The following is a 19,896-nucleotide window of genomic DNA, read 5'->3' as shown; positions in this document are numbered from 1 at the left end:
TATTGTGTCTATTTATAATAAGTTTGTTTTTGATTTCTAATATGTATATCAATCTCCATAAATGATACAAAGTGACACAAACAATCATTAATTTATTAAGACCGTAACATGTTTTCATCGTGTATGTTCATTTAATTTCATGATTATTCTTTTCCGGAATTCATTTTTCATTTTTAACCTTCCAAATCAGAAACTTCCTGTCTTCACACGGTGCGAGAGCGTTTGGGCACCGTTTGGAGAACATTTATCAAACGTACTGACGTACAGACGTTTATGCAATTGTGAAAGGATTAGTCCTGCCAATATATTGCACCGAACGCTATCAGATCAAAATGTCATCCCCAGAAGTTGAGCGTTTCGAGGTAACTGATCGGGATTTGGAAGACATTTTTACCCCTCGAGTTTTCCGCCAATCCAAGAACCAAGCGATATATGGTATTTGGGCAGAGAAAGAGGACGAAGAAGAAGAAGAGAGACCAAGCTTTGGGGGAGGTAAAAGAAAAAAAGATTATACTGCACCTGTTAATTTCATCAGTGGCGGATTCAAGAGAGAATTGAAAAAAGAAGACCAGACTGGGAGCGATTCCAATGATTCAGGCGCTTCTGTACCCATCAAGAAAGAAAAATGGACTGCCAGCAGAAGACCGTTTGCATCAAAGGGTGGACCGGTTAAACAAACTACACCTCACTTTCTTAAAGGTCACCATGAAACGAGAGAATTTGGGGACTGGGAAAAACACACGCGAGGCATTGGGCAGAGGATTTTACAGAAGATGGGTTACAAGCCAGGCGAGGGCTTGGGGACTGAGGGGCAGGGCATCACCACGCCTGTGACAGCTGTCAAGAGAAAGGGTAAAGGAGCTATTGGTTTCCATGGATCAGAGAGATCAGCAAGATCTATGGTTGATTTCCCTGTGGTTGATTCGGAGGAAGAGGATGAGAAGAAGTTTCAGGAAGAACTTCACCAATGGAAGCGTACAGAAACTAAAGCAAAGAAACCAAAATATGTGTACAAAACTGCACAAGAAGCTATTGATGGGGGTCAAGGTCGCAAGAAGAAGTCTTACGATATGAAAGCAAGCAAGGTGAAGGTTATTGACATGACGGGACGTGAGCAGCGCGTCTTGACCGGTTATCATGCCATCTCCCACAGACATGACAAACCAGATGAGGAAGAAGTGGTTTACACTGACGAGAAACAGATACGAATGTTTGACATGCCAGAATTGCTGCACAACCTTAATTTATTGGTTGACATGGCAGAAGAAGATATTATCTTGAATGACAGAAAACTTAAACATTCCAAGGACTCAGTTGTCAACATAGAGCATGAAAAGAAGCGCTTAGATGCTGTTTGTGATGATGAAGAAAAGCACCTTGAGAAACTGTCAAAATTGTTGGAAGTTATTGAGGACTGTGAAAAAAGAACGCAGCCAAACTGTGAGGTGCCCATCACTTTGGATGAATGCGTTGATGTGTTCAAGATGATGCAAAAGGACTACTATGAAGAATACAAATTGTATGACATGGATGCCCTGGCAATAGCATTGGTGTTTCCACTAATGAAGGCTTTCTTTGCACCTTGGGAACCACTAAGTGAACCAGGTAAATAGAGATATTTATTATGTTTATTATTTTTATGAAAATGATTACACTTGTTTAAAGATTAACATGTTTATTATCATTAATAGAAGATGCAGGCTTAGATTACATGGACCTATCAATCTTTTTCCTTTGCCTTTTTTATGTTCTTAACGTAAGTAAAAAACAGATGAGTCGCTCAAGTAATCATGAATGATATATGATTCATAGTTTTACCTTGACTTAATCTAGGGGCCCCCCATTAATTTGTTTTAAGGGTCCTTGCAGGTTATATGAGTAAAGTAATGAAGTCGTGTAGTGTACTGTACGTTTTGATAATTACCTTTGAGCCTGGAATGAATCGATGATCATGTGGACAGTGGTCATGATTGATAGATGAAACTGTTCTTGACGTGCTGTAGGTACAATGTTTATTATTGTGTGTCCCTTGGGATGCAGTAGAGTTCTTTTCTGCTTCCATTCTCTACATTTCTGAGTAGTGGACACCCATTTGTGCGTCTTATAAAACCCGAACATCGTATGATTTCAATGACATTTGTAGAAATCATAATCTAGCTGGCAATGGTCCATGTGTACTGAGCTGAAACAACATACTATTTTTTTAAGAGCACATATATATTTAAAGTGGTACACTAGATGTTTTAGTTTTCATGACAGGGATTTATCTAAACCTGCTCAGTGGCCGATACTCGTCCCCAAATCTGTTTCAAATGTCAATAAAAATAAATTCCCAAATGGAATTAAATGGCTTGGTAAAAGTAACTTGTATTTCATTTTGCCAATAAAGAGGAGGACGTCTCTAATGTTAGTTCTTCCATTATTGCATGCAATGTTATGATACAATGTTAGAATGTTTCTGAAATTATGAAAATATTAAGTCCGACTTTTGCATGAAACAATGTGTTACCTATTTGCCTGCCAAGGGTATAAATCCCTGCATAATTATGCACATGTGAACCATTTACAAGGCTAGTTAAATGATGCATTTGTGTACTCTTCTCCCAGGTAACTTGTTTCGCTGATGTTTTCAGACAAACCAGAATCTGTTATTGACATCATTTTTCAATTTCAGGCTATGGCTTCAACACAGTCCGGGAGTGGAGAGTGTTGCTGGAGGAGCCTGGCGGTCAGCACCATGACATCAATGATATGGACACCTACCAACGTCTTCTCTGGGACACCTGGCTGCCCCCAGTCCGCAGTGGCATCCTCCGATGGAACGTCCGAAGCTACGACCCACTGGTCTGTGTACTGGAGACTTGGCAACCTGCCTTGCCCCGTTGGATCATGGAGAACATCCTGGATCAGCTTGTGTTGCCAAGGCTACTACAGGAGGTGGAAGCATGGAACCCACTCACAGACACAATTCCTGTGCACGCCTGGATCCATCCATGGCTGCCTCTGATGGCAGACAAACTGGAACCCCTCTACGCTCCCATCAGACATAAGCTTGCTAATGCTCTGGTCAACTGGCATCCATCTGATGCCTCAGCTAAGATTATTCTTCAGCCATGGCTTGGTGTGTTCAAGCAGGGACATATGGATGCATTTTTGGTCAAAAACATTTTACCGAAGTTGGGTCAGGCTATTCAGGAGATGCACATCAATCCCCATCAACAGGTTCTGAATCCATGGAGATGGTTCATGGCCTGGTACAGCATCCTTCCAACACAGCATCTCATATCAGTATTGGACAAAGCCTTCTTTCCACGATGGCTACAGGTTTTATGTGGCTGGTTGAGCAATATGCCAAATTTTGATGAAATCACCAAATGGTATCTTGGATGGAAGGCCCAGTTTCCTGAGGAGATGAAATCCCATGCAGTGATTAAAGAACAATTCAACAAAGCCCTTGAGATAATGAATCAGTCAGTCTCGGGCCACTTCCAGCCTGGAGTGCGTGAAAACATGGCCTACTTCACCCACACTGAGCGTCGTCAGATGGATGTGCAACCGCCAGTGCAGCCTCAACCATCACAGACTCAAGCTCAGGCAGAGACTATGCAAGCTGTTCGGAGTGTCAACCCATCCGTGCCAACAAGCTTCAAGGACTTGCTTGAAAGAAAAGCTAATGATAATAACATTTTGTTCATGCCCATTGCTGGCAAGTCTCATGAGGGACATCAAGTGTATCGTTTCGGCAACCTGCAGATCTACTTAGACCGCAGTGTTGTGTTCATGTACACTGGGAACACCCAGAGTTGGGTGCCAGTGTCACTGCAACATCTAATAGACAATGCAATCAGATGAAAGTCTAGTTGTTGATGTGGCTGTGCATCTTCCGAAGGCAAGGGTTAACTGACCATTAAAGTCCAGTTTCCACCCTTACCGAACTAGTCTTGAATTTCCAGGCTCGATATTAGCACCAGCAGTGGCTATTACGAGTTATGTCCCTTCTATGTCCCTCCTATCAAACAATCAGATTCCATCTCTCAAATCACTTGTATTTGCTTCAAACAAAATGGTGGCGCACAGTCAAGACAATCTGATCGATAATCAAAATCTATTTTGAATAAAACAGGTCTTACCTCATGAAGTGCATAAAATCACTTGAGCGCCTTAATTAGAAACATAAGATTTGCGAAATATCTGTCGAAGCCCAGTTGGCGGTACACATGCTTTACAAAACCTGCAGTTGACCAAACTTTGCATGTTGAAAGCCTTTACAAGTCTTTACAAACTGGATGTCTAGTTCCTTTGCGCAATTTTGATGGGCCAATGCATTGACTCGTTAGTCCAGCCAAACTGTAACTCTGGAATTCCAGCCTAGTTCTGCAAGCGTGGGAACTGGACTTTGATAGTCGGTTATCTCCCTTGCCTCAAGAAGATGGTGGCTGTGGAGCAAGACATTGCTGTTGTTTGAGTCAAAGAAATAAATGGTGCATTATGAACATCAGATTCAACAAATGAGGGAAATGTTACTGTGTGTCTTTATTTTTGTATGGAAAAGACTATTCATTTAAGACAAATCATGCTTCCAATGATTTTGCGAGGAAATCTGGTTAAATCACAACATGTTGCTTTTCTTCCATCAATATCCTTTCGGGGTGAAACGATACAAGGTCAGGGTATGATACATGTCACGATACACAGGTCACAATACAATATGTATTGCGATACTCATATTTACGTTAAAAATGTGTGGAAACTTCTTGATTATAAATATTTCAGAGCAGGTTCAAAAGGAAAAGCTGGTGGGGCACGGGTGGCCCAGTTGTCTAAGGGACAGCGAAACCTATGGTTGTGGGTTCGAATCCCAGTTTGCCCTGATTATGTTTCTAGGTTTGTCAGCACCATACTAGTGCTCGTGGGTTTCACCGAAGTGATAAACGTCTGAGACCTGCATCACTTCGGGCTTTCCTCCCACATTACACACATGATTAAGCTGACCAACGTGATATGACTGGAACTGTTAAAAGTCATGATGCACTGGTACACTGATGTATTGTTTTACCACTAATATCCATCATCTTATATAAACAAGGATTAAAAAATGTTGACATGTGGTATGAGTAAACTTGATAACTGTGTAGCTGGTCAGTCTTGTGTTGTCTTGGAATGATTAACACACTCACTCCTGCTTGGCAGTGTTGCACTGAGCAATATTCCAGAGACTAGTAATTACCGTATTCGAAGTAATAAGCTCCCAGGGCGCTCTCAAAACTAGAAATGGGGGGCTCTTATTAGAATATTATTTTGGTGAAAAAAACAGGGTTGAAAGATAAATTTCGTAGTTTAAGCTGACAGCCTGAAATGTTTATGTACGACAGATATATTTTTCCAGAATTTAATTGCCAATAATAAAGGGTGCATATATCACATGAGTGCGTATTATATGCAAATAGGGGTCGGAAGGGGTGCTAATGGGGATTGTTCACTAGCCAATATATTAGCAAATCTTGCGGTGGGCGTTTATTAGAGCGGTGCGCTTACTACGTCGAATACGGTAATTAAATTTGGACCAGGCAATCCAGAAATTGAGATTAAAAATTCAGTCCACGTTGGCGTTAGGACATGCTATCAACTAGGGATAGGTATTCGAGGGATTACAAGGCGGCATTGCGATACGCTTCATGATATATTGTATTATCTTAAATTTTGACTTCAGAAACAATTTGAAATACCAGTGTATGAATTGAACATAACCAGATGCTTACATAATGTTTACTCATTCAATTAATACGCACAGATGCACGCTCCAGGTATTTGGCAAGTGTACAACATTAAACACATAATATAAATTGCTATTTGAAATTATTTGATATACCAAGCATTAAAAAATGATGTTGTGACATGCATCGTGGAAACAGTGAACCTCAACTGACTGATAATATCACACACCCTTACTATCGACCAAGTCACAGAGTCTGACCACTCAATCCATTTAGTCTCATCTCAGGTGGTGGGTTAGCCCAATGGTTAAAGCGTTTGCTTGCCAAAGGCCTGCTTTCAATTTCCCATATGGGTACAATTTGTCAGTCCCATTTCTGGTGTCCCTCCCCATGATATTGCTAAAATGTTGCTAAAAGTGTCGTAAAGCCATACTCTCAGTCCAAGGATAACATTTTTTATTAGTCTTGGTTCTCAGGCACCGCCAGCATCATCATAACGTTTTCTGATTCCATTTTTAAAAAAAAATATAAAAATCCTAATACGGTACTTAATAAAGACAATGCGATCCAATAAAGCTTGCAGTTACTTCCCTTTACATGCGCACTGCTTTGCTGCACATCTTTAATGGCAGCAATAGGAGTTTGTGTGTTATGTAAGGAGGCCCTGTCCCAGGTAGATGGTACACACCTGTTTATTTGGTTACATACTAGTTTGTTACAAGTAAAAAACACCGCCCGCCCGCACTATATTTTCAAAAGTCTTTCCTTGAGAACCAATTCTTTTATGTTTTAAGCCTAATGACCAGCAAAAGGACCCGGGTTCGATTCCCGACATAGGTACAATGTGTGAAGCCCATTTCTGGTGTCCCCCGCCGTGATATTGCTTGAATTTTGCTAAAAGCGGCGTGAAACCATATTCACTAACTCTAGAGCCTCACAGGCAGCATGGAAGTACTCCCCAGGGAGCTGAGAATATGGAGTTATTCGCATTACACTATTACATAATTTAGAAGCGGACTATTATTAATATGAATAACTGCACAAACAAGATCAACAGTTGTGGGATATGTTTAATACAGTAAATATAACAACAATGCACCAAATATATACTTACTACAAAAACTAAAACTTAGTAGGTGACATGGATGTGCAGATGCTAAAAACAAAATCGGAACAAAAGACCAGGAAAGGCACAGTTTTGTAAAGGTGTGACTTCACTTGTGTACTTCACATTGGAGGGAGGGGAGACTACTCAGTGAAACTGTATATATACTTACATAGCTATGATTTCAATGAACATTTTGCTTTTGAACATTCAGCTGTAGGGGTATAAATAGTTATGACTTACAGGTGAACTTCAAGGTGCAAGATCAATTTCCTATATGTTTCTGTAGCCTATCTGTTTGAGGACAAATTCTGATAAATGTCATGTCTATCACTTATAGGTCACACCATTGAGGAAGAATGATTGCAAAATGATAATGAAAGAACAAGTTGGAACATACATATTTATATATATTATTCAAAATTACTCAAAATTTCTACAAACAGTTTGATAAAATCTTATGGTTTTTTTTATCATTTCTCTTTTTTGGAAAACAGTAACCATAATGTTTTTGGTCAAAAGTCTTTCTTCTGATTTCAGTTGTTTTTTGGTCAGTCAGCCTGGTTAACAAACTAAACTTTTTTACGCGGCCTGATCAGAAGGAACAATTCCCAGACAACAGAAATACACATATTTCTCTTTTATTTCTGCCCAGTAGCTTTGAACAAGAATGGATGATAAAAACATGTATCAATTTGAACTGAAATAAATAAAACGTAAAACTTTGATCTTGCACCATTGATAGTAAGAAATACACAAGTTACATCGAGAAGGGGTATCTTATGTAATGGACCCTACCTATTACAAAGGAAAATATTCTAGGGAGTGAAATATGTAAAATGAGGTGACATCAACTTTCAATTTTTGAAAACTTGACATAAAATATAGAACCATGTCAAGTGAAATAGAGTATATAAAATTAGAAAATATGCTTTTTCTAACATGAAATTAAAAACAACTTGAAATACGATTTTAGCCTTTTCTGGCATTGCAAGTTAAGTAAACAATGTTATTTTGATCTACACAATATGCACATTTGCACAACAGTACTCACAACATGTGCACTGCATTTGCAGTACGTCTGTCACACTGGCGTTAACATGGCGAACATAAGCATCCTTCTTTAACAAGACTACAGACACAGATCAGCACCTTGCACAAAAAGGATCAGTTTCACCCTGTAGTGAATGTATTCCTATTCATTATGTAGGTCATTTCATCCTCGATTATCCAGTGTATAAGATCACCATTCTGTTATGATAGATGCGTTAGATTCATTTGCCACCATTGCTTCCTTGGAGTCTGGATTGAATGACATGAGGCTAAAAATAGACATCCAACCTAATACAGTAGCATGAAAATTAAAAACAACTTGGAAAAAGATTTTTGATTTTTCGGGCCTTTCAAGTTAAGTAAACAAACAAACTGAAAACAAACAAGGATATCAACAGAACATGGCTCATTCTTTGTTTGTCAGCTTTGTGGAAAAGGACTTCTCTCCCTTGTTTCAGTAGTCCAAAATTAATTTATGACACTTTTTTTTATTCAATTAAATATACCATAAGGTTGTTCTGAGAAAGCCATGATATTGTACATCCATGCTGGAATCATGTTCAGGAGAGGAGTTTAATTGGTTATGAGTGAGAGAAACTCGGAAGATGGACTTCAGAGAGATGAGGATGGAAACAAAAGCTATGCTTGCAATTGAGACCAGTGTAAGTATCAAAATATCCCTGGATAATTGAGGATGGACAGGGTAAGAATCTACCTTATAAACAACAACAGATATACATGTCTCCAGATTATGTTTAGTTTCTCCTTAACTAAAACAGTCTAAAACAACTAAAACATGTTGTGCAGATATACAACGTATCCTCGATGACATCATAAGGTCTTCCCAATACCCTCCATAACTAATAATCATTTCTGCACCAGTAATATAAATATAAAACAATCTTTTTTACTGCAATTCAATAACCACCTTGTTGAAAGGTATCAAAATGGAATAAAAGATCTCATTTCGGAAAATAAAAAGGAATAAAAACATTAATTAGTCTTCAGCCTTCTGGTACAGAATTCCCCCAGAGTACAAAAAGAGTCCATCAGATCAGACTCCTGATTCATTCAGGATTGTGACAAGTACCAATCCACTCGTTATCAGCCTCACCATTGAAGGGATATCTGAATGCAGGGATTTTTCTTGACCTGCTCTAAGGCCAATGTTTGGTCCCAAGTCTACAGCAAATTAATGTCAATAAAAAACTTCCTAATTCGTGGTAATATGGTCATAACATATGCTTATGTTACAGCTTTGTAGACATGACCTCTATTCAACTGATAACAGGGACAATAAAGAGAAGGAGGTTTTTTTGTATTAGGGCATAGTCTGAGAAAATATAAACATTGAACAAAAATCCCAATTTTGAACCAAATAAAGATTGTTTAGAATCCTAGAAAAATCCCTGGATTTGTATACAGATGAGCATATGATTCAATACACCTCTTCCTGAATAAAACCAGTTTTTGGTTAACATCATTCTGTTGTCATATTCCTTATGTTGTGCCATGTTGACACATACATCCACTTTACTATAAATGGAATTCAAATTTGTACGTGCTTCATTAGGAATAAATTGTTTAATCAATGCACTCCTACAATTTAGAAACATTCCCTACAGCATCTTTACAAATATACATCTATCACTTTATCCAATACAATATGATGGACATTCAAGTAACCGTCCATTGTATCTGACCATAAAGCATATTGATTTTTGTATGAAAAACTCACAATACTGTTTAACTATCACAGAATTAAATACATCATATATAAAATGTGTGAAGTTCGTATGTGTAGCTTAAGAAAAGATGCCCTAAGGAATGACCATTTGGTGGGGGGTGGGTCCATTTTTTTGGGGGTAAGCTCCACAGGATTCGAAAATGTCACAACTAATTTTTTCAAAACTATCAGTATAGATATACATTGAACAGTTTATTTTAAATCTGCAAACCTTATATTTCTGGAAAAATATATTTTCTTAAACAATCCCAAACACCACCTCCAGAATATCAAATGGGTCACCCCTTACAGTTAAACATGTTTCAGATATAAATGATTGTAAAATACTACAAGAACCTTACCAAATATTCTTCATGACTTGTCTTTAAAATGTTCATGAGCCAACAGATGACTGACCGACAGAAAAAAAAGATTGTTCAACCCGTGCACATCCTGTACATATATAATAGATTCTATTTAAAACTTAAAAATTGATTTAAGTATTCAAAGACTGATTGTCTCAAATCATCACAATGGCATCATCTAACAGATACTATTTGTCTATATACTATTTGTCCTACAACTACTTTACTACAATTATGGAGACTATGTAAAACAGTTGATATGAACCAAGTGTAATGTTCACTTAAGCTAGAGGGATCATCAGAACGTGTACTACAGATGTGTATGTAACGCAGGTACGTTTCAGGATACGGAAATGTACCCTCGCCAAAATCAGAATACAGAAAGGTTTCCTAGAATGAGTCCATTCCGCCACAGGCCACTTTGCCTAATGTGCTTAACCGGTTCCTTCAATGCTTACATGTACAGCATGTCCTTGATGCGGTAAAATTTAACATGGCAGTACGCGTTATATATTTTTCTTTTGGTATTTCCTTTCCATAAACTGGATCGGAACTGTCATACTGTTGTAGAGGTGCATTCCAGTGTGTTGTATAAAAATGAGCATACACAGTGCTGTATGTACAGCACTCTAATATTCCGCAATGCACAGCACTATCCAGTATGCACTCATATCACTTGTACCAGACCTACTACATGAACCAATTTCGGTTTCAGGTTGAGGAATATGGACTTGTCTGCTGCTTGGTACCTTTCTGTTTTCTGATTTGGCTAGGGTACATTTCTGTACACAGAAACATACCTGGGGTACGTCTGTAGTACCTGTGCCGACATCGACCCCTTCAGCTTCACTTACATTCCAACTACAACCACTGACTGATGTAACACATTAGTGATAGCTCATAATCAAGGCTTGTTGATAATATGCTCTTGGATAATGGATTGTCCAACTATTTGGTCTTGGTAAACAATTATCACAATAACAGTTCTCTATAAACAATGCAAAAATATACTTCAGGATGTAGATCTTCATTTGATGACTAGTTAGTATTATACTTGTTAGTAATGGTCCCTAAAGGTTGATGGATGCTCTCTGGACCACCATCACTCCATGTATTTCATCCTCCAGTATCTGTCTGCATTATTACATCACAGCACCTACAGTCAAGGTTAGAATTTAATTTACCGTATTCACCACATTAAACGCCTGCTTCAGGCACCCGTTCCACAAAGCGTTCATAGCACTAAGACGTCCGTAAGTCCCATACTTTGACAAGGAAGCTTAGGGTAATCGTGGCACTGAGATCGCTTTGTTGAGCAGGGCCCTGATAATATTAAATTCTTGCTTTGTTGGTTTTCTTGTTCAGTTTACCAAAAGTTGGTAAGAGGGACCACAACAATCCAATGTTGTCAGACTTGAAGTTTAACTGAGGTTTGTGCATTCACAAAACAAGAAAATGGATTGATCTTGCTTTACAAAACATATTTCCATGAATACTTTGATCTTTGGTTTTTATATCATACAAATAATTATACTTCTGGTCCTTTTCAGGTATTGACCTCACCAAGTGTAAACAAATGTTATACAGAAACTCATTCATAAAGTGCTTAATTTCATCTGTTTTGCAGTCTTCTTTTATAGCAATTACAATTCCTAGATATTGGCAGTAGTGGCAATAATTAATACCAGTTTCCCATATAGGCTGTCAGTCCATACTGATAGCAGACAGACATGTCTGGACCAAGCAAGTGCTTTTCATATAAAAAAAGTGACTTTTTAGTGGTACATGCTTGCCTTCAAAACTGTATTGATCATCCTATAAGAATACATAAAGAAGTAGTTATCGTATTTTAGCTGGATTAAAATAAATTTGGAAAGATCATTCAATTCTTTACACATCTCTGACAGTGTGAAACACTAAGCTTGCTGCACAATACTTGCATTGTGAGGTAGCCACTGGCTTTAAACCTCGTGATACGAATATGAACAACAATATTACAATATCCTATACCATCTCTTACACACAACATTTGCCTGAAAAACACACCATACATGCGGCACAGTCATGACAACATCAATGATAGCCCCACCTGCAGAACCCTGCCCCCACCTGCAGAACCTTCCTCCTCCACCTGCAGAACCTTGCCCCCACCTGCAGAACCTTGTCCCCCCCCCCACCTGCAGAACCTTGCCCACCCTACATCTGCAGAACCCCCACCTGCAGAACCTTGCCCCCACCCGCAGAACCTTGCCCTCACCTGCAGAACCTTGCCATTACATAAACACAGAGATAAACATAACTATTACTGACCAGCATGCCACAAGGGAGGGAGGGGTTCTTATTGAAGAGTCTCTCATTATATTAATCATACATTTTAGCAATCTCATTAGAAGCAGATTACTATTCCAATACGAAACCTATCTGCATGACACCTCCAAAGAAGGTTGTGTCAGGTGAAACCTGAGTGAACTTTGACTATCTAAAAAAATGAAGGATCAGTGGGTTCTTGAGCCAATCAGATGTTAGCTTCCTAAAACAATTCGTCTTTGATTCTTTACTACTTTGAATTTCAAGAATTTTTATTTTAACACTACTCAGTACTCACACAGCACACAAATACTCCTTGGATGGGTCTTTCTTTTGGGTATAGATGCCAGAGATTGCAAAAATGACAGGGTGTATTAAAATATTCATAACAATATAATGGCACAATATAAAAGTTTACATTTGGGACTGGCTGATTGACTTCATTTTCAAAATACAGAAATCAGAAATGGTCTAAATGCTTCTCACACATTTTGAGAATATAGATGCCTTGATGCTGATTGGCTGACCAGACATTTCACCCAACACGACCTTCTAGAGGTGTCCTCAGATCTTGATGCAGAGATTATTATGAGTCTGAGAACAAAAGGCACTTGGAAATTTCTAACTGCAGCTGATCCGACTACCTTCATTGGAATGTTACAAGAGCACCCCCTGCATTTAGCAAAGAACCGCAAAATATTACGCGATAGTTTTCTTCTTCAAAATTTGAATGATAAAATCAAAATGTCTTTTCAATAAAACTAGAGAAATAATGAAAAGAAACAATTCCCTGTCGCCTTGAAATATTATTGTGTTATTCTTCATTGATAAGAACTTCATATCATTATAAACTATGTGGAGTGTCCAGTAAAGCCACCAGTATGATATCCTCACATAGACTAGTAAGGTTTGACATATATCCCTTCTGACTTGTAAATACCCAAGAACCATTCGCTGCCCTATCTTCATTTTCAGCCCAATTTACCATTTTGGTGAAACCCACGAGCACTGGACAAACCTAGAAACATAATCCGGACAAATCCAGTGAAAATATACATGAGGTCACCTCTAAGGAACTACCTTTAATAAACTCCGTAGATCTAGGTTATGTCTGCTTTCTCAATCAACAACTGCCTAACATTCCCAATAAGTTTAGACAGACTTTTCTATAATGCTTGTGTGTCCGGAAACAAACAGCTACAGATCCTTTGGCACTATTTCATAAATGGAGCTGTTCACTCCAGCACTACATTCATGTGTGGATTTTATGCTTACTTCAGCTCATCAGCTAAAGAAATTATGTTTTAAAGGTTGCATAAGAATGACATTACGTAACAGAGTTTCAGATCGGTTCATTTTCCTGGACAGTGACTGATTGTCGTCAAAAATGTCCTGAAGATGTTTCGAAGTCTGGTAATGCTCCAGTAGAATGTCATACCAACAAGATCAAACCTTGAACAAATACCACGAGAATATCCTTACGCAACATCACAGCATAAAAAAGAGATTATTACCCATGTGTACAATCATGATCATGTAAGGTTTACATAATAGAATTTTGGTTCCTGATTATGTGACCGAAACACTCAGCTAATAATCTTCATATTCAGACTGGTCAGGCTGCCACTGTTAACATTATGAATTGCAAGTGTCACTAATGAGAAGTGTGGGTTTTTACCAGCTGAATGAGCTTGTGCAAGAACGTTCCGCTCGTAAGATCCTGCACACCCTACTTGTGACCCATGTAACAAATTTATCACTGTAAGAGTCCACAAGCTACAAAGACATATTTTCAATGACATATTTCTGTGTGACAGTTCGTATCATCTTGTGACCTCCATTGGACATCGAGTATGGCAACTCCAAGCATGCACAGGATCATTCATAATGTGACAAAAAAGCGATGTCACAATAAACATGACATAATGATATCCAAACCAGCCGGTCCAGTGACTTGTACAGGTAACAAGATGGTGATCTGTCAGTTTGAAAACTAGAGCCTTTAACAAGTACTGATAGTTACCACTGATTGTCAGACTATAGACATGCCAGATATATGCTGCAGTTAGTGGAATAGACAACGTCTTTCAGTAATTGTGTGGATGTCATGTTCAATGCATTATTAAATATCCCCCTAAATGAGCAGTTCAAGTTTTAATGTCGGACAAAAAACTGAATATACATTTATCTAAAAAAACACCCTCTTAAATAATAATGTAAAGTTTTGACATTTTCAGAAAGAAAAATGTACAAGTCATGGTATGTTAACATACAAAAATGTTAGCAATACATCAAAGAAGGTTTTTGAACTGGAACTACCTTTCTTGCAGTTGCTTTCATTTTACCTATGAGAGTGATGCTGTTTATTTTCAAAGTAAAAATATGATGATTAGAGCTCAGGGATAAGAATTAATCCATTTTTTCCAAAAAACCTAAATGGGGGACTATATGACTTGTTGCATATACTGTAATGGCATGTATTATAGTAAAGACCCCTGATGTAACGAATTCTGTGGAATACCATGGCTCCGCAGATAACTCTCGTCCCTGAGAGCTTTTGAACTGTACATCTCCTGAAAAGTTGATATTGTAAGATGGAAAACTTACAGCCCTGTTAACTCAACCCTAAACTAAGGCATTTAAATCAAAATCCAACATGAAACTTTCGAACTGCTCACTTATAGCCTTTGATAATCGGCACATCACAAATCAATCTCATTAAACGCAGATCTTAGTTCTCGTACCTCTAAACAAAGAACTGAGGATAACCCACTTCGGGTCCCAATCAGAGCATCTTTTACGAGTTCAGGAAAGTGACATTCAGATTGCATTTTCTAATCTTACAACTTCAAAAAAAGGATAACACAGGGTATTCTGAATGACAGTTATGGGCTTTACGACTGAATCTGTCAAAATCATCGTCTATCTCTCGCTTCAATAGGGTAAACATATAGAGGGAAGAGACTTTGTATTGCCCATGGAAAGTACTGCCATAATCTAGTTCTCAAATTTTGAATTGAGAATTTGTCAAAATATTTTTCAAAGCATAGCTGCCAGATTGAAAAAGCTGCTTTCTGATTGGCTGCTGTCGATTTCTTGTTAGTCATTTCATTGGTGGGTCAAAGTTTGCGAAAGGTCGTCCTGACGTGACCTGTAATGGGATGTCCTCAGATCTTTGTTTTGTGGTAGCGGGAACTAAGATCTGATTTTAATGAGATTGGGAAATACGTCTACATTCTTGCGCAGGGGAGGTAACTCCAATAACCATGATGATGCAACATCACAAAAACATGCCCTGAACATTTATTGGGGTATTATGTAGGAGTGAAACGATACAGCAAGGTCACGATACGATACATATCACGATACCTAGGTCACAATACAATATGTATTGCGATACGCATATTTACGTGAAATCAAGTGGAAACTTCTTGACCACAAATATTTCAGAGCAGGTTCCAAAGGAAAAACTAGCTGTAGATACATGTTTGTATCAGCTATTTTAAGTAGTGAAATTAATTAAACACGATATGCATATTTACGTGAAATCAAGTGGAAACTTCTTGACCAAAAATATTTCAGAGCAGGTTCCAAAGGAAAAGCTAGCTGTAGATACATGTTTGTATCAGCTATTTTAAGTAGTGAATTTAATTAAACAAGTGGTAAGTAATACATTTTAGCAAGTGTGTCGCCTCGTATCGATACAGAAAAATATGTTTTGTGTTTTGTATTGTGACCTGAAGACTCACGATGCACCAGCGCACCGATGTATTGTTTCACCCCTAGTATTATGACCTCAGAATATGTGGACCTATTACACATTGTCATATATGCCTGATTCTTGAGAGTAACATTATAGAGATCTTCTAGTTGTCAAATTATCAATCATGTCACTTTCTGGGTCTTAAACAACATTGTCTCTCTTCGGCAATCATACACTGAGCATTGCAATAAAAGATATTGTATTCAAATGAAGAAATCACCAGGAGTATTATGATGACAGTATTTCAAAATACCAGATTCTGGAATGAGATGAGATTTCTAATCCATAATATTCCACATGTTCTTACTGTGTACCCATACATTAATCCCATACAATTTGGAAACATAAAAATAATTAGTCAAATTAAAAATGAATCGAAAAAGAGCACCAAATCATCTATTCATTGAACAATCTGTGACTTTTTCAAAACTTTTAAGTTAAGATATTTGAACTCAGTGTATTCAAGTTTCAATTTAAAAAGAAAATAAATGTCAACACATTAAAACCACTTAAGAATTGACTTCAGTATGTTTTCAAGTTACGGAGGAGTTAACATAAAATGTAGTGTACACACTGTGAAGATTTACTTAAAGTGTGCACACCAGTTTATAAGTTAGTAACACCATGAACGCAAAAACATATTGAAGATATTTCTTATAAATAAATATACCAACAATAACTTCACAGACTGCTTATTAATTCATAAACACACAGAAACCAGTAGACAACAACACGAATCAGGGACATTGTTCAGTGAAATAATGCAACACACGCCCGGTCCGTTCTGTTTACTTTGATACCGATTCGTGCATGATTGAGAAATCCTTCTCAACAGACTAAGTTTTCTTACATATTGGTGATAATGCCCTATTTTGTCATGAAGTTGTTCCTGATGAAAACCAAACTATTAGCACTTCATCTTAGATGATAAATACTGAAAAATATAAACATGATAAACAAAAGAAAAAATCTTTTCTGATATTTAGGAATTACAGACACCAGGTTGATAACATGGACACCTTGTCATTATTATTAAATATGCATGTCAAAATGAAGAAAACATGGTTTGTTTGATTCATAAAGCTAATCAGGGAAGAAATGAATGAGGTAAGACATTCATTTTCCCCATCAAACATTTCTTTAAATATCTTTGTCATGTTGCAGCGTTAGATATTGGCACCAGTCCTGAAGTCCTTGCCAAACTGGTCAATAGGTAAGCAGTAAGGTAGGTAAGGTATCACAAGGACTATAGAAATTTGCCATTTTTAAGGGTTATGCTATATGTTATCATTATAAGGAGTAGTCGACTAAAAATGTTAGTTTCTACGGCTGTGATGGCAAAGTATAATGTTAACATTCATAAAAAAAATTCATTTTTGTTAATGCTGCTGAAAGAAATCAAGAATATTTTTACAAGGGTATTCAGTAGTCAGTGATTATGGATGAAGTGGCATAAGGTCCTTTGCACATGAAAACCATGTGAATATGTAGCAAAAACTTAACAAAAATTGTTCACTAGGTTTCAAATGACTTGTGACAAGTTATCACTCGATACAGTGTGTGATGAATCGTAAGCTATATGGAATGAATTGAGAAAATCATCCACGAAAATACTTGTCATACTGGACTAAAACCACAGATTTCTGTGTTTGTTAAGTAGCCATCATACTTGCCCTCTTAATGAGCTAGTATTAAATTCCAAAGCTGAATAAATTATCTGTAATATCAGAAAGAACATTTTTTTACATAAAAATACAGTTTCAGCCCTTGACAGAAGACACAAAACATTTATACTTGAGATCTAGCACAAAACATGTCTTCTTAATTGTGTAATAATTCCAATATTCCTTTTGGTTCAGAAGATAAGAGATTCATCTGTGTTTGTTGTAAATCATGTGTACTTATTGCAGTGAGAAAGTGCTCCTTCTCATTGCAGCAGAGAGATAGGGGTTCGGCTCAGGGTCTTCAGTCATCAGGACCACTTTCACCCATTCCTTCAGTTTGCTGGAGCGCCGGACTGCGTCAACAACTGTCTGCACGTAGAAAGAATCTTCAAATGTTGCTGCAAGCTGCAGAGGTTCCGTGCACCAGCTCTGTCGTTCTTCTTCCCGGCCAAAAGCATCTTTAACCCCTTCGATCATGCGAATCATTCCTTTCAGATAAGGAATGGGTATCTCTTTCCTTGCTTGGTCAGAAATACCAAACTTTTTGTCTTCTTTGATATTGCCATGATCAAAATGTAAAAGATCTTCCTTCAGTTTGTCATGCTTTTGTCCAAAAAGGTCTGCACCTCTTGCAACCAGTCTTCCCTTTGTTCCAATAACTATTATCTCTTGAGTAAATTGGCCTGGCATGTGAGAGTTAACAGTTACTGTTGTGCTGGCACCTTTTTCCATTTCCATTTGAAATGTGCAAAAATCATCACTCGTAATTTCTCTTATACCTTTAATTTTCTCAGTTTGTTTTGTGTATGTCTTCAGCATTCCATGCACACGTAATGCTTTCTGTGAGGTGAGGAAAGTGACAATATCAATAATATTGCTTCCCATTGCATTGAGAACGCCACCTCCCATTAGTTCATCACACATCCAATCAAACTTCTCCCTTGGATATGCCCCATAATGCACCTTTACTTCGCATATTGTCACATCGCCAACGTATCCCTCTTCTATATAAGTTTTCATTTTGGACACAATTGGTAAAAATCGTAATCCATGACACATTAGTGACATCAGTCGAGGATAGTACCGAGCAGCATTGACCATATGAAGGGCTTCCCTTTCACTGGGTCCAAATGGTGATCCACACAAAACATGCTTCCCAATTCTTAGAGCTTTCACAACAATTGGAGCCTGGAGATGTGGTGAACAACTGATGACAACCAGATCAACATCTTTGTCGAGAAGAACCTCGTCGACTTTATTAGTGCTGTGTGGAATTCCCAGTTCCTTGGCTAAGCAGTCTGCTTCTTCCACAGTACATCCCCACAGCGCGACAACATTGAAGCCACATATCTTAAGGATGGGCACAACACATTTGATCACTGCTGTGGTTCCAAACACTCCGACACCCGGAAGCATTTTTCTCATCTCGCAATGGCTTGAATATTTAACACTGTGTAATACAGAAAGTTGAAAATATCATTTGCTAGCTACTAGGAGGATGCTATTTGTAGGTGTGGTGGTCATAGCCATCATATGTCACTGTGATGTCATTTTCTTTGGAAGAATCAACCCGTTTATGAAGAATACTGATCCTGTACATGTAATCTTGTGAGATATCCTTCTGCTTCTTGTGACATCGCAAACAGAAACGTGAGCGATTGACAGTTCGTCACGAGCCTCAGCAGTTAAGGATGCGAAACATGACGAATGTTTATCAGGTTTTCCCTCCGTAACATCGTTTTCAGAAGCCGTTCTTCATAATGGGGTGATGTAAACTTTCATAAAAGAGATGGGCACTACATATTACATGATGAAGAAGCTGCACGTAATCCTTTGAAAGCTTTCTTGCAGACGATCAACAGTGTCAAAACTGCTCTCAAAATATTGTTTTGCGTCCTGAAACTATTATGGCTACCACATATTCCAGCAAACGTATCTGTGGAAATCTTTGTTTTTACTTTAAAGTTCAGTTTGCATTTCAAATCCATGCCTAAAATATGGTGGTATTACTTTTGAAACAGGCATAATCCTAACGATAGTGAGTCTGTAAATTTATGCAGTAATATTGCTGCATACGTATACCTTGTTACAGATATCATTAGTTGTAGCACTAGTATTTTTAAACATTTCGATTGACGGCAAACTTTGTTGTCGTAATTGTAAAACCATATCATTTGCCAAAAAATGCAGACGTTTGTT

At 37.9% G+C, this 19,896-nt stretch overlaps 2 protein-coding genes across 2 annotated transcripts; one reads left to right on the top strand and one right to left on the bottom strand.

The window, feature by feature from the left end:
• The first annotated feature begins 187 nt into the window (after nt 1-187).
• On the top strand, nt 188-5,134 carry LOC124138573 (tuftelin-interacting protein 11-like). Its single transcript, XM_046505295.2, has 2 exons — nt 188-1,605; nt 2,675-5,134. Exons 1-2 carry the CDS (start codon nt 333-335, stop codon nt 3,850-3,852), a joined length of 2,451 nt encoding a protein of 816 aa, XP_046361251.1. The 5' UTR covers nt 188-332; the 3' UTR covers nt 3,853-5,134.
• A 7,029-nt stretch (nt 5,135-12,163) lies between these two features.
• Nucleotides 12,164-19,888, bottom strand: LOC124138574 (glucose-fructose oxidoreductase domain-containing protein 1-like). Its single transcript, XM_046505296.2, has one exon. It carries the CDS (start codon nt 19,120-19,122, stop codon nt 17,935-17,937), a length of 1,188 nt encoding a protein of 395 aa, XP_046361252.1. The 5' UTR covers nt 19,123-19,888; the 3' UTR covers nt 12,164-17,934.
• Between the last annotated feature and the right edge of the window lie 8 nt (nt 19,889-19,896).

Source organism: Haliotis rufescens, unplaced genomic scaffold (genome assembly GCF_023055435.1).
Source record: "Haliotis rufescens isolate VD_foot unplaced genomic scaffold, xgHalRufe1.0.p SCAF_17, whole genome shotgun sequence".
Classification (NCBI taxonomy): domain Eukaryota; kingdom Metazoa; phylum Mollusca; class Gastropoda; order Lepetellida; family Haliotidae; genus Haliotis; species Haliotis rufescens.
The sequence above is the reverse complement of the archived record's forward strand: the minus strand, read 5'-3'. Positions and strand labels throughout refer to the sequence as shown.

Coding starts and splice junctions, on each gene's coding strand:
- LOC124138574 (XM_046505296.2), bottom strand. CDS start 19,122: ATGAGAAAAATGCTTCCGGGTGTCGGAGTGTTTGGAACCACAGCAGTG.
- LOC124138573 (XM_046505295.2), top strand. CDS start 333: ATGTCATCCCCAGAAGTTGAGCGTTTCGAGGTAACTGATCGGGATTTG. Junction 1,606..2,674: donor GGAACCACTAAGTGAACCAG/GTAAATAGAGAT, acceptor TTTCAATTTCAG/GCTATGGCTTCAACACAGTC.